This window comes from Pangasianodon hypophthalmus, chromosome 23, assembly GCF_027358585.1.
Source record: "Pangasianodon hypophthalmus isolate fPanHyp1 chromosome 23, fPanHyp1.pri, whole genome shotgun sequence".
NCBI lineage: Eukaryota > Metazoa > Chordata > Actinopteri > Siluriformes > Pangasiidae > Pangasianodon > Pangasianodon hypophthalmus.
This window is the reverse complement of record NC_069732.1, coordinates 17635812-17649868: the sequence shown is the minus strand read 5'-3', so window position 1 is coordinate 17649868 and position 14057 is coordinate 17635812. Positions and strand designations below refer to the sequence as shown.

General features: G+C 43.7%; 1 protein-coding gene across 2 annotated transcripts in view; it reads left to right on the top strand.

The window, feature by feature from the left end:
* The first annotated feature begins 777 nt into the window (after positions 1–777).
* The window catches only part of usp31 (ubiquitin specific peptidase 31), a 32365-nt gene continuing 19085 nt past the window's right edge, over positions 778–14057 (top strand). For both annotated transcript variants that reach the window (XM_053228486.1, XM_026929987.3), the window contains exons 1-2: positions 778–3112; positions 7114–7245. In XM_053228486.1, the coding sequence (XP_053084461.1) occupies positions 2597–3112; positions 7114–7245 (648 nt within the window). In that variant the 5' untranslated portion in view covers positions 778–2596. The remainder of the gene's footprint in view (positions 3113–7113; positions 7246–14057) is intronic.

The following is a 14057-nucleotide window of genomic DNA, read 5'->3' as shown; positions in this document are numbered from 1 at the left end:
TTACAAGGCTGACTCCCTATCCATTAGGCCACGACTGCCCCGAAGAAGAAGAAGAAGAAGAAGAAGAAGAAGAAGAAGAAGAAGAAGAAGAAGAAGAAGAAGAAGAAGAAGAAGAAGAAGAAGAAGAAGAAGAACCACCACCACCCGTTCGACTAGAAGATGCCCAGCTAACCCTATTTTACAGATGCTTTGGATCATGAACAAGTTAATCATCATCCTACAGGCAAAAGTTTGTGCACCCCTGACCATCACAGCCACACAGTATGTGCTTGTTGAACATCTCATTCCAGTGTTAGTCTCCCTTTTGCTGTTTTTTATTCTGGGAAGCTTTCCACTAGATGTTGGAGCGTGGCTGTGGGGATTTGTGTTCATTCAGCTACAAGAGCATTAGTGAGATCAGGCGCTGATGTTGGTGAGGAGGTCTGGGGTTCAGTCGGTGTTCCAGTTCATCCCAAAGGTGTTCAGTGGGGTTGAGGTGAGGGCTCTGTGCAGGACACTCGAGTTCTTCCACTCCAACCTTCACACACCATGTCTTCATGGAGCTCGCTTTGTGCACAGGGGCATTGTCATGCTGGAACAGAGTTTGAGTTGTAATGTTACAGCGTACAGAGACATTGTGTGAAGAGCCAGGTGTGGGTGTGATGATCAGGGTCTACAGACTTTCAGCTATATAATGTAGTACTGAGGGGAAAAATAATAAAAAAAGCGTTAGCACCTAGCAGTAGCAGCAGCAGGAGGAGGAGGAGGAGGAGAACCTCACTGTCAGGAAACACAAGCTCTACCTGCTCAGATTTGCCAGGCCATGCTATGCCGGGCCGTGACGTCATCAACCCCAACGCCCCAATGCAGTGTCAGTGATTTTACAGAGCAGAGCGACAGAGCGAGCGGCGCGCGCTCCAGCTGCTCACACCGACAAACACACAACAACAACAACAACAACAACAGCATCACGTGTCTTTGCGGATGGTAACGGGTGCTGAAGCGGTGCTGCGGATGTGGCGGACAAGTGTGTCGGGGACAGTCGGGGTCGCAGTCGCAGGTCTGCCCTGACTGCTCAGAGCCGTCGGCTAGCGCCTAGCATTAGCATTAGCGTTAGCATTAGCGTTAGCATTGTACTGACGATGCAATGCTGTGCCGCTAAATAAGTTAACTCTCTCTCTCTCTGTCTCTGTCTCTCTCTCTCTCGCTCGCTCTCTCTGTCACGCTGCTGTTGTGGTGATTTAGCTGATATTCCCCGCTAGCTGTTAGCTCAGATGCTAGCCGGGTGCGGTTGCAGTGCAGTGCTGCAGGGATGCTAGGTAGCTAACGCTAAATGAGGGATAAAGTGAATAATAGTGTTTAATTCCTGTGCATTAGGATGAAAAGTGGCACTTAAAGGACAGGATTCTCTCGGCTGGGTTGTTGCTGCTGCAGTGTTTGTGTCTCTGCATGGCTAGCTGACATTTAGCTCCAAGCATTGAAAAAAAAAAAAAGAAATAAAACAAAATGTTCCTAGCTAATGAACTTGATTAACTTGCAGTACAAATCTCTGAGGTGTCAGTCCTGAGCCAGAGCTGAGTGCTGACTGTGATCTGAGGTATAATGGCATCATGCTTCAGACCTGGCTGGTGTTTACAGCTCTGTTCAGGGCAGCTGTAGGACCTGGAGATCACCCTGAGGAGCAGAAGCTCACCCTGAGGAGCAGGAGATCACCCTGAGGAGCAGAAGCTCACCCTGAGGAGCAGGAGATCACCCTGAGGAGCAGGAGATCACCCTGAGGATCTGGAGCTCAACCTGAGGATCTGGAGCTCAACCTGAGGAGCAGAAGCTCACCCTGAGGATCTGGAGCTCAACCTGAGGATCTGGAGCTCAACCTGAGTATCTGGAGATCACCCTGAGGAGCTGGAGATCACCCTGAGGATCTGGAGATCACCCTGAGGAGCAGAAGCTCACCCTGAGGATCTGGAGCTCAACCTGAGGAGCTGGAGCTGGACTTTCCCGGCTGATCCAGAGCCAGTATCCAGCCTGGACTTAATCACTTCGTGTGTGATGGCCTTTTCCACACACACAGCTGCTCTACCTGGGATGCTGCTTTTTACATTTGGACAAGAAGAGAAGTTTCTGAGCTGTTTTGCACACAAACAACTTTAAAGGTGCAGTAGGGGATTTTAAAAAATTCCTTATTTGTACAGGTAACCTGGACGATGTATAGGACATGATTTAAAAAACTATGGCGTACGTCGTGGCCTTAAGTGCATTAAGGTGCTGAGAAGAAAACCCGTCCGGAAAGCGTGTTTGTGTTTGTGTTCCTGTCAGTCATTTTATAGACGCTGTAATAGATCCTGGAGGCGGAGCTTCATGAACATGGACGGGAATCGTTCAAATGTCGAACCCACCTAACCCACGCTAGAGACCTAATCTTGGAAAAAAGTTAAAGACTAATCTTACCTGACGCACCTTTAAATCAATGTCATAACCAGGGTGAAGTGACTGATCAGCTGAGCTGCCAGTGAAAAAGATCGCATGGCAGCTTGCAGACAGCACTGAAGGGTTGGTTTTGGGTTTTTTTTTTCTTTTTTTTTTTTTTTACTGCCAAATAATCGTGAAGTTAGCCGCCATGTCGAGCAAAGCATCGAGCAAAGAGAAGAAGTCCGGGCTCGGGAAGAAGCTGTTCCGGCGCGGCTCGGTGCGATCTGTGGGCAGTTTTATGAGCAGAGTGCTCAAGACGCTGTCCACTCTGTCGCATTTCGGATCCGAGCTCCAGCCGCCCGAAGGGGAAAAGGACGACGGAGGATTCGCCGCGTTCAAAAACGAAGGCAAGGGATCGGTGGCGTCGGATGACAGCGACTGCGGCGGCTTCCTCAGTCGGGACAAAGTGCCCGGAGTGGCCGGTCTGAAGAACCACGGCAACACGTGCTTCATGAACGCCATCCTGCAGTGTCTGAGCAACACAGAGCTCTTCGCAGAGTATTTAGCGCTTGAACAGTTTCGCGGACAAACAGAGGAGGAAGATAAGCCCAAGGCCAACGGAGTTCCCAGGAAAGAGAAAGGAGAAGTGACCGAGCAGCTGGCAGGACTGGTCCGAGCTCTGTGGACTTTTGAATACACGCCTCAGCAGAGCCGAGAGTTCAAGGTGAGTCCAGGGGTCGGGGGGGTTTGCACGGTATATCGATATGCAGATTTAGGCCAAAAGTATGTGGACACCTGACCATCACACCCATATGTGGTTCTTCTCCAAACTGTTGCCACAAAGTTATAAGCACACAATTGTATAGAACGTCTCTGTATGCTGTAGCATTACAGTTTCCCTTCACTGGAACTCAAACCTGTTCCAGCATGACGATGTCTCTGTGCACAAAGCGAGCTCCATGAAGACATGGTGTGTGAAGGTTGGAGTGGAAGAACTCGAGTGTCCTGCACAGAGCCCTGATTTCAACCCCACTGAACACCTTTGGGATGAACTGGAACACCGACTGAACCCCAGACCTCCTCGACATCCCAACATCAGCGCCTGATCTCACTAATGCTCTTGTAGCTGAATGAACACAAATCCCCACAGCCACACTCCAACATCTAGTGGAAAGCTTCCCAGAAGAGTGGAGCTTATTATAACAGCAAACACACGGGGAATAAATCTGGAATGAGATGTTCAGTAAGCACATATGGCTGTGATGGTCAGGGGTGCACAAACTTTTGGCCATATAGTGTATCAGAAGGCTGAAGTGTGCAAATGAGTCCTAGCAGAGTATTCTGTAAATCGTTATTGTGATTGATATTCTAGAAAACTGTGAAAAAGAGTCGATTTTTTTTTACACAAAATGAAACTTAGTATTGTAGAGTAGCGAACTCTGTTCAGGGGAAAGTATGTAGAAATTGCCAGACTAATTTGCATATTCATTGATTCATTTGCATATTAAAAACTGTTACATGAAAAAAGGAAGATTTTTGGAGAATAGAATAAGAATAGAGTTTTATCAGAATTGAAAATAATAGATTCAAATGTATTTCTTAAAATAAGAAGTCGTCTCTGGTCACAGCGCCACAAACCTAACTATTTACATATTTAGAAAATTTTTATTTTTATCAAGAAAGCAGATAAAATGAAGCAGCATTCGTGAGGAGTCGGAAAATAGACACGAAGGAAACGGTTACAGATGGAAGAACAGTGATTGGTCATTAGGAAGAGTAGTGATCAGTGATTGGTCATTAGGGCCAGTAGTGATCAGTGATTGGTTATTAGGGACAGTAGTGATCAGTGATTGGTCATTAGGGACAGTAGTGATCAGTGATTGGTTATTAGGGACAGTAGTGATCAGTGATTGGTCATTAGGGACAGTAGTGATCAGTGATTGGTCATTAGGGCCAGTAGTGATCAGTGATTGGTCATTAGGGACAGTAGTGATCAGTGATTGGTCATTAGGGACAGTAGTGATCAGTGATTGGTCATTAGGAAGAGTAGTGATCAGTGATTGGTTATTAGGGAAGATAGTGATCAGTGATTGGTCATTAGGGACAGTAGTGATCAGTGATTGGTCATTAGGAAGAGTAGTGATCAGTGATTGGTCATTAGGGACAGTAGTGATCAGTGATTGGTCATTAGGGACAGTAGTGATCAGTGATTGGTCATTAGGAAGAGTAGTGATCAGTGGTTGGTTATTAGGGAAGATAGTGATCAGTGATTGGTCATTAGGGACAGTAGTGATCAGTGATTGGTTATTAGGGAAGATAGTGATCAGTGATTGGTCATTAGGGCCAGTAGTGATCAGTGATTGGTCATTAGGGCCAGTAGTGATCAGTGATTGGTCATTAGGGCCAGTAGTGATCAGTGATTGGTCATTAGGGCCAGTAGTGATCAGTGATTGGTCATTAGGGCCAGTAGTGATCAGTGATTGGTCATTAGGAAGAGTAGTGATCAGTGATTGGTCATTAGGGCCAGTAGTGATCAGTGATTGGTCATTAGGAAGAGTAGTGATCAGTGATTGGTCATTAGGGACAGTAGTGATCAGTGATTGGTCATTAGGGCCAGTAGTGATCAGTGATTGGTCATTAGGGCCAGTAGTGATCAGTGATTGGTCATTAGGGACAGTAGTGATCAGTGATTGGTCATTAGGGACAGTAGTGATCAGTGATTGGTCATTAGGGACAGTAGGAACCAACACCAATCAACCAGTTCAGTTAAAGTGACCAGTAAATGAATCATAAATATAACATCTAAATAATGAGGAAAGGTTTTTATTTATCCCTCGCTTCAGCTTCAGTTCGTCTCTCTGAGGGAACCTTAAGGATTCTGTGTAGAACCTAAAAACAGAAGATTTCTCTCAGAAAAGAAAATCTTTTAAGAGGATTACTCACAGTGAAGGATGGATCAGGATAGGCCTTTGTGTTTCCTGTTTTCGTTTTAATTTAGAGTAGATCTATCTTTTCTATTCTTTATATTATACTTTATATTTTTCTTTATCTTGTATGAAAATAAATTCTGGTTTATGTAGATTCTCTTTCTTGGTCATTAGACAGTCGTAAAAAGCATTTCACTGCACTGTGCATGCTCGTGTGTGTGACCAGTAAAATGTGAATTTGATGTGGAACGATGTGAAGCTGAAGTGGGATATTTTTGTATAACAGTGTGGTCTGGAGTTTTATTCCGCTTATACCACAGCAACTTGCAAACCATTACAGTGTTTAACTTATTACTGAACGACACGTCGCACAGTTTATCGGTTTACGTTTAGGATTTACTGCTGTGGAACGACTGAGAGACAAGTTAGTTCCTGTTCTCACTTACATTATAGCAGCGATCCATCCCCAGCCTCTCTCTCTCTCTCTCTCTCTCTCTCTCTCTCTCTCTCTCTCTCTCTCTCTCTCTCTCTCTCGCCTGTCTCTCTTTTCCTCTCTCTCTCTCTCTCTCTCTCTCTCTCTCTCACCCGTCTCTCTTTTCCTCTCTCTCTTTCTCTCTCTCTCTCTCTCTCTCTCTCTCTCACCCGTCTCTCTTTTCCTCTCTCTCTCTCTATCTCTCTCGCCCGTCTCTCTTTTCCTCTCTCTCTCTCTCTATCTCTCTCGCCCGTCTCTCTTTTCCTCTCTCTCTCTCTCTCTCTCTCTCTCTCTCGCCTGTCTCTCTCTTCCCCTCTCTCTTTCTCTCTCTCTCTCTCTCTCTCTCGCCTGTCTCTCTCTTCCTCTCTCCCTCTCTCGACTGTCACTCTCTTCCTCTCTCTCTCTCTCTCTCTCTATCTCTCTTACATCCTCCACCCTCTCTCTCTCCCATCTCTCTCTTCCTCTCTCTCTCTCTCTCTCTCTCTCTATCTCTCTTACATCCTCCACCCTCTCTCTCTCCCATCTCTCTCTTCCTCTCTCTCTCTCTCTCTCTCTCGCCTGTCTCTCTCTTCCTCTCTCCCTCTCTCGCCTGTCACTCTCTTCCTCTCTCTCTCTCTATCTCTCTTATATCCTCCACCCTCTCTCTCTCTCCCATCTCTCTCTTCCTCTCTCTCTCTCTCTCTCTCTCTCTCTCTCTCTCTCTCGCCCGTCTCTCTTTTCCTCTCTCTCTCTCTCTCTCGCCCGTCTCTCTCTTCCTCTCTTTCTCTCTGTCTATCTCTCTCTCTCTCTCTGTCTCACCCATCTCTCTCTTCCTCTCTTTCTCTCTCTCTCTATCTCTCTCTCTCTCTCTTTCACATCCTCCACCCTCTCTCTCGCCTCTCTCTCTCCCTCTCTCTCTCTATCTCTCTCTCTCTCTCTTTCACATCCTCCACCCTCTCTCTCCCTTTCCCTCTCTCTCTTTATAAAACACTCAGCTTGTCATGTTACAGAGAAACCAGAAAGCCCCAACCAAATGTCTCCTAACAAAAAAAAAGTCACCACATCAATGATTTTACATTTTTTTTTTGTTAAACAACATTTTTTTTTAAATTGTAAGATCATGTGGAACGTGTGCTGAACAAGTTCCTGTGTATGAGCTGTTACTATAGAAACGATAATGTATTAGAACGAGTGCATTAAACTACTGTCCGAGCCATGCGGGTATACAGAAATAATGCACACCTCCTGACCAATCAGATTCGAGAATCCAGGTGTGCTGTGGAATAAACGTTTATATTGTGCTGTCAGGCCTGGCTCTGAGTAACCTGTGACCTTTGTCTTCTGCAGAGCGCCGTGGCGAAGCGAGCCATGCAGTACCGGGGAAATGCTCAGCACGATGCTCAGGAGTTCCTTCTCTGGCTGCTGGACCGTGTGCACGAGGACCTGAACAACATGGGCCATAACAGACCTTCTATAAAGGTACGCTGTGCTGGAGTTTATTTAGTTTCTGGATCGTGATGGCTGCAGGGATTAAAGTTCTCAGTTGGGTTGCAGAGAGGCCATGTATGAGATCAGTGCAGATCTGAAGGAGGAAAAACCAGCTACCAGGTCAGTCAGGTTAGCTAGCATGGATGCTCTTCTAATGCAGGAAGGCTCCGATGTAGCAGAGATCAATAAAAGTGTAAAAAATAAATGGAGATGGGCTTGGCTCAGCGAAACGGGGGAGAAGGGCAAGCCTTTTAGTTCGTGGGCTGAAAAAAAAATCAACCAGCCAGGTGTATGTTTTTGTACAGTATGCCACAAGAGACTTCTGTAATGCAGTAACGGCAAAAAACCACCACCATGGAGGTACCTGCATCTACGGCCGACCGTGTGTGCAGTCTGAACGTGTGCGTATGTTCTTTCCTAGCGGAGCGTGACCTGTCGCTCACAATCTCACAACCGCTAGTTAATCTAATCCGACCAGTTCCCGAAGACCATTTGTATGATTAAAAAGTGTGTCAAGCACAAAAAGTATCAGGTTTATTTCATAGATTAAAAACAGCTTTGAAATTACGCAAACTGGCAATAGAAAAGTTACTCCAAAACATCTTCTTCCCTTAAAACGCTGTTGGTATTTAAATAAAGTGCTTGTTAAATGTTAAATGTTAATTTAGCCTGAAAAAAGTTTTCAGTCGGAAGATTTTTTTCACTTTAATCCCTGAGTCTGTAGAAATGACTTAGGCTTCAGTGAAATGTGTTGACTTCAGTCCAGAAGATAAGAAAAACAGTACAGGTGCTTTCACACCTACCGAGTGGAGGAACACGTCAGACTCTTTTTTCTTTAGTTTGGTCCTGTTTTGACATGAGAACACTCCACCGAATAACAGTGTGTCACTGCTGAGAGTAAAGTGAGGCACCAGAAGGAGGTGAAAGCGAGTTAAAGTGTCTTTCTTTGCCCGTTGCACTTCTACAGCACATATAGCTCAATACACACATCTGTTTTACTTTAAATGGCTTAAATACTTTAATTTCAGGGATTATTTAACATGTCCGTGAGCAATAAGACGTGGGTCTAAATAGCAGTAGAGACACCAGAAATTGTTAACAACTGTATTATTCTGTATTTTCCTGTATAAAGTGACCTACATGACCTGCAGAGAGGAAATGACTCTCACTGATGAAAAACACACACACACACACACACACACACACACACACAGCCAAATTCCTGACTAATCAGTGAACACTCGTGCCTACGAACAATTCATGGCTTAAAAATCATTGCATTCAGAAGGTAGACAAAAAGACGATCTCTAGTGAGGACTTGTCTAGGTGTGAAACAGTCTAACTTAAAAAAATATGTACATGCAAATGAACAGGAATATGTTTCAGACCAAACACAAAGATTTGCCTAAGTGTGCGCAGCGGTAGTGCACGGCTAATTTGTTTTTGCTTTTAGCGAAATATCCTTCTTTAACAACATTAGTATTGTTTCTATAGTAACAGCTCATACACAGGGACTTGTACGGCGAAGGCTCTGCATAATCTAAGACTAATAATAAATGGATTTTAAAAATGTGTTGTTTAATAAAGTAAAATGTTGAGAGAGAGAGAGAGATGGGTAAGAGAGAGGGTGAGAGAGAGAGAGAGAGAGAGATGGGTGAGAGAGAGAGAGAGAGAGATGGGTAAGAGAGAGGGTGAGAGAGAGAGAGAGAGAGAGATGGGTAAGAGAGAGGGTGAGAGAGAGAGAGATGGGTGAGTCTGTGAGAGAAAGACAGATGGGTGAGAGAGAGAGAGAGAGAGATGGGTGAGAGAGAGAGATGGGTGAGTCTGTGAGAGAGAGACAGATGGGTGAGAGAGAGAGAGAGAGAGAGAGATGGGTGAGAGAGAGAGAGACAGATGGGTAAGAGAGAGAGAGAGAGAGATGGGTAAGAGAGAGAGAGAGAGATGGGTAAGAGAGAGGGTGAGAGAGAGAGAGAGAGAGAGATGGGTGAGTCTGTGAGAGAGAGACAGATGGGTGAGAGAGAGAGAGAGATGGGTGAGTCTGTGAGAGAGAGAGAGAGAGAGAGAGAGAGATGGGGTGAGAGAGAGAGAGAGATGGGTGAGAGAGAGATGTGTGTGTGTGAGAGAGAGAGAGAGTTGGGTGTGTGTGTGTGTGAGAGAGAGAGAGAGAGAGAGAGAGATGGGTGTGTGTGTGTGTGTGTGTGAGAGTGGTGTGTGTGTGTGTGTGTGAGAGAGAGAGAGATGGGTGTGTGTGTGAGAGTGGTGTGTGTGTGAGAGTGGTGTGTGAGAGTGGTGGTCTGCTGTTGTAGCTCATCCACCTCAGGGTTGGACATGTTTTGAGATGCTGTTCTGCGCACCGCAGTTGTACAGAGTGGTTATATGAATCACCGCCTTGCTTTCAGCTCTCCTCTGAGCTCTCTCAGCAAACCAGTCAATAGAAGTCTCACACAAATGACTCATCACGCCTCAGAGTAGCGGACAGTGGAGTGGATCAGAGAGATTGGATTGGGGGGAAACGTTTGCGAGGTTCACGGCATTCTCATCTCAGCCTCAGATGCTCTACAAGTCTTAAAGATTATACTAAACCTGTTTACGGTCATGTCAATCAGACACTTTCGTTCTGTAAAAGTAGGAGGTTCTTGGCCACACTGAGGCACAAAAAACTCCCAGAAGTCCAGCTTGTGTGAGCTTCTCTAGCACACATGACTTGATGTAAATAAACAAGTTGGTTGAAACGTTGACTTAATAATTAAATATGGGTGAAATTTTAACAGTCACTGCTTCTGTGCTCTTCTGTAAAGTGAACAGCACTGCATTGTTCTTTCCTCTCTACTCTGATTATTGTTTTTTATATTTTTGATTTATTTTTCTGGTTATGACTTACAATCTGTACAAAAGACAAAAAAGTTGAACGTCGGATATCCTGTAATTACAAATGCACCGTTCTCAGTGCTGCTAGTGTTAATGCTCAGTGCTGTCGGGATACACGCTGCGTGTGTGTTTGGCGAAGACAGAACCACTCTATATTTGCATCGTTTTTTTTTTTTATTATTATTCAGAGACTGAGATCTCAATCAGCAAAGTAGTTGGCAAATGAGTCTGATTTACAGTTCAGCTTGTACAGGAGCAACGCTTGTAAAACAGAGCCACGTGTCAGCCATCAATCTGTTCAACCCGAGACCAAACAGAGAGGAGACAAGCGCTCCGTTCACACTCGGTATTAACATCAGTCTACGCTGATCAGATCACAGACCCTGCGTTTAACACTGTCCCTTCAGATCCCAGCAGTCAGAGCACTTGCGATGCACGTGGCCACGTTACATTTATGTTTATGCGTTCCTGACAATATCAAAAGACGGCCACCTGTGTCACTAGGTTTATAATTTTCATGCTGAATTAAGCTGCTTTTGAACTGCCTAGCCACACGGTTGGATCTGGTTAATTTCTTTATCTGTAGGTTGATTTATTTTTTTTATGCCTTTGTGCTAAACGCACAAATACACTTCACTTTCACCACGCGTACATGCGCACACAGCTGCTACGTGAGATGACACGTTAGAGCCAAAACACCTCTGTTCATCTGGTTTCCAAGTCGAACTGTTTGATATTTTCATGCACAGTGACGTTAAACAGACTGATGAGCTCTGGTTCTCTTTTAAAACTTCTGCTGTCGTCGTGATGGTTGTCATTAGTTTGGCTCAAATCGATAACTAAAAATATTTATTAAGCTAGAAAATACCGAAGACTGGTACTCAAAGCAGACTCTTACATATGTTTAAGAGGTTTTTAAGAATGAAACACTAACTGTAATAGGAAAAACCATTGGTCTTAGTCCTCAATAATGCTCTAGAATAGTACGTAAGTATGTGATTTGAGACACGACATTAATGTGTTTATTCAGTCGTGGACCCGGTGTTACATGGTGCTGTACTGCCTCCACTGTTTATGTTGGTATTGCATCACGCGGACACGTTGCGTTAATTTATGAGGAACATGTTAAAGCACCGCAGGATACGTGTGGCGGCCATCTTGTGTGCGCGTACCTGTAGTTAACAGCAAGTATAAATCCACCTTAAGTGGTGTAGGCATCATGTTTTCAGGTTGTCCGTCCGTGCGTCTGTTAGCGTGAGGCTCTTTAGTGGTTCTCGGTAGCACCATATGTTTGTAAGAGTTATATTTAATTATTATTGTAACCAACAGATGAACAGATTCAATTATGGAATTAATCCAAACAGAGTCATGATCACAGCAAGGACAAATATCTTCAATAGCTTTCTTTCTGCTTAAAATACATTTTAAAGATACTTCAGGCATACAAATGAGTAACAAGAAGGGCTGGATTTGTGGAGGAGGCATCCCTGTCAGTTCTGCGTGTTTACTTATGGCTTGCTGGTTTTATGTACGTTAGCTCTGTTAGTTAATTATGTATAAAATCCTGCTATTGCAAAGTCTCCTCTTATATCTACATGTATTCTTAACTTATTGAGCTCTGTTTATTATTGTATAAGTGTATAAGTGTATTTGGTCTCATAGCTGTTTTTATTTATGATTGTATGTAATAATATAAAACCAATTTAGAACTTTGGTTTAAGAACTATTCAGTGAAAATAGCTTTATTACAGTTACAGTTTCATTAAGAAGCTTATATATTAACCATATATTAACCGTAATAATAACCATTATTAAAGCATTAGTGTGGTCAAGGCATTGAGTCAAATAATCAGAAAGCACACAGCAAGTAAATCTCCAGACATGAGCTTGAAACTCCTGTCTGTTGGATGTACGGAGTTTGGAGACGTGTCTCCGCTGTGATTCTGGCAATTCACACAAAACAAACAAAATAAAGAATAACCGAGTGATGATAACTCGTCATAACGGTAACGCTGCTTCTGTACTGTGATCAGATTTCTTAGAGTTTGCTGACAGCTCTCACACTCCAGATAGCCAGGAGCAGTAAGGACATTTGCATCTGCAGCCCATGTTTTACTTCAGTTCCTACTCTCTTCCACGGACAGTGTTGGTTATCACACATTCCATCGACTTATCTAAGCATCCGATGGTGTAATTAGGAAACGCTGTGCAGTAAACTGGGGCTTGCGTTTAAGAGCTATGGAGTGGCAAGTGGGTTTTTTTGAAACATGATCACATCTGAAGAGTTACTGAAGAGTTTTTCAAGACAGAAAAAATTCCAAACACAAACACTTATCCTTCTCGGCTGCCCACTTGTGATCGGATCATCCAGTTCTGAGACGGAGTGTGTCGGAGGGCTTGACCGATTTCCACAACAGCCAGTAGTGTTTGAGATGATGACTCAGCAGTGGCTAAGCAAAGCGGCTAAACAAGAGGCCAGGTGTTTTAATAGTGCTTGTTTTCAGCTGGATTTCTCACGGACAATTTGCAACTTTTTTTGTGTTCAGTGTCCTAGAGCATAGACTTCAAATTGTGAAATGTTCATCTGTCCAGTTTTGGTTGAGTCTGCGCTCTCTGTAGCCTCAGATTCCTGTTCAGATTCCTGACGCTGTTGAACCTGATGTGGTCTTCTGCTGTTGTAGCTCATCCACCTCAAGGTTGGACATGTTTTGAGATGCTTTTCTGCGCACCGCAGTTGTACGGAGTGGTTATATGAATCACCGCCTTCCTTTCAGCTCTCCTCTGAGCTCTCTCAGCAACAGCGCTTTTTCACCTACAGAACTGCGACTTGCTGCAAGTTTTTTTTTTCCCCGCACTAATTTGTGTAAATTTGTTATTTCTGAAATACTCAAACCTGGCACCAGTAACCATGCCACAGTCAAAGTCACTGAGATCACTGAGATTCTCCCTCATTCTAAGGCTTGATGTGAGCATCAACGGAAGTTCTTGATGTGTATCTGCATGATCTTGTAGATTGTGCTGTTGCCACATAATTGCATGAATGAGCAGGTGTCAGAGTGATAGTGGGCAGTTTAATGCATAGATACTAAATTAAACTCATTTGAACTCTTCTGAAATGGTTCAGTGCTTTGTTTATCTCTGTGTGTGTGTGTGTTTTTAAACCAGCTGGAAGTGACATACCAGAAATCAGGCATCCACAAAGCACAATCTCACCTTATTTTTGCCTTATATATAACCAACCAACACTCACTAAAGTTTTTTTAGACTCCATTTTAAATAAAAACAGAAGGGTTGTGGAAAAGTAGGTCTTTGTAATCAATACTTTCTTTGGTAGCAGTGTAACCGTGAGGTGGTTACATTTCCAGGAAGATGCCACTGCTAATCATTATGCAATCTGTCACACACACACACACACACAGTTCAGAACCGGAGATTTTGTAGCATGCAACTACAACGTGTCCCAGAAGTCTGCATACAGAGGGGAAAATCAACACTTTTTAGCAAAATGTCTCCCAAAATGTTTCATACTTAGTTTATATTATATATATTTTTTTCAGATAGCCTTTAAGAATGCCTTTGGTAAAAGAAGAACGTACTGAACTCATTCTCATGGCTGGATCGGGAAGCTGTCGCCACCAGATGTGTTAACACAAGTCCATCATGAGTGGGAGAGACGACTCCATGTGTGTTTACAAAGAAATGGCAATCATGTAGAGGAGGTTTTTTTTTTTTTTTTTTTTTGTAAATAAAATTACATTTTGCAAAAAAGTATTCATTTCCCCTCTCTATGGAGACTTTTAGGACACCTAGTATAATTAGCTACTTCTTGAAACTACAGTTGTTGAGTGATTAGCTAATGACAGATCTTAAGTATCACAAACAGTGTTTTAAACATTTCTAAGCCTGTATCAAACTTTAATTATTTTTAACTTATT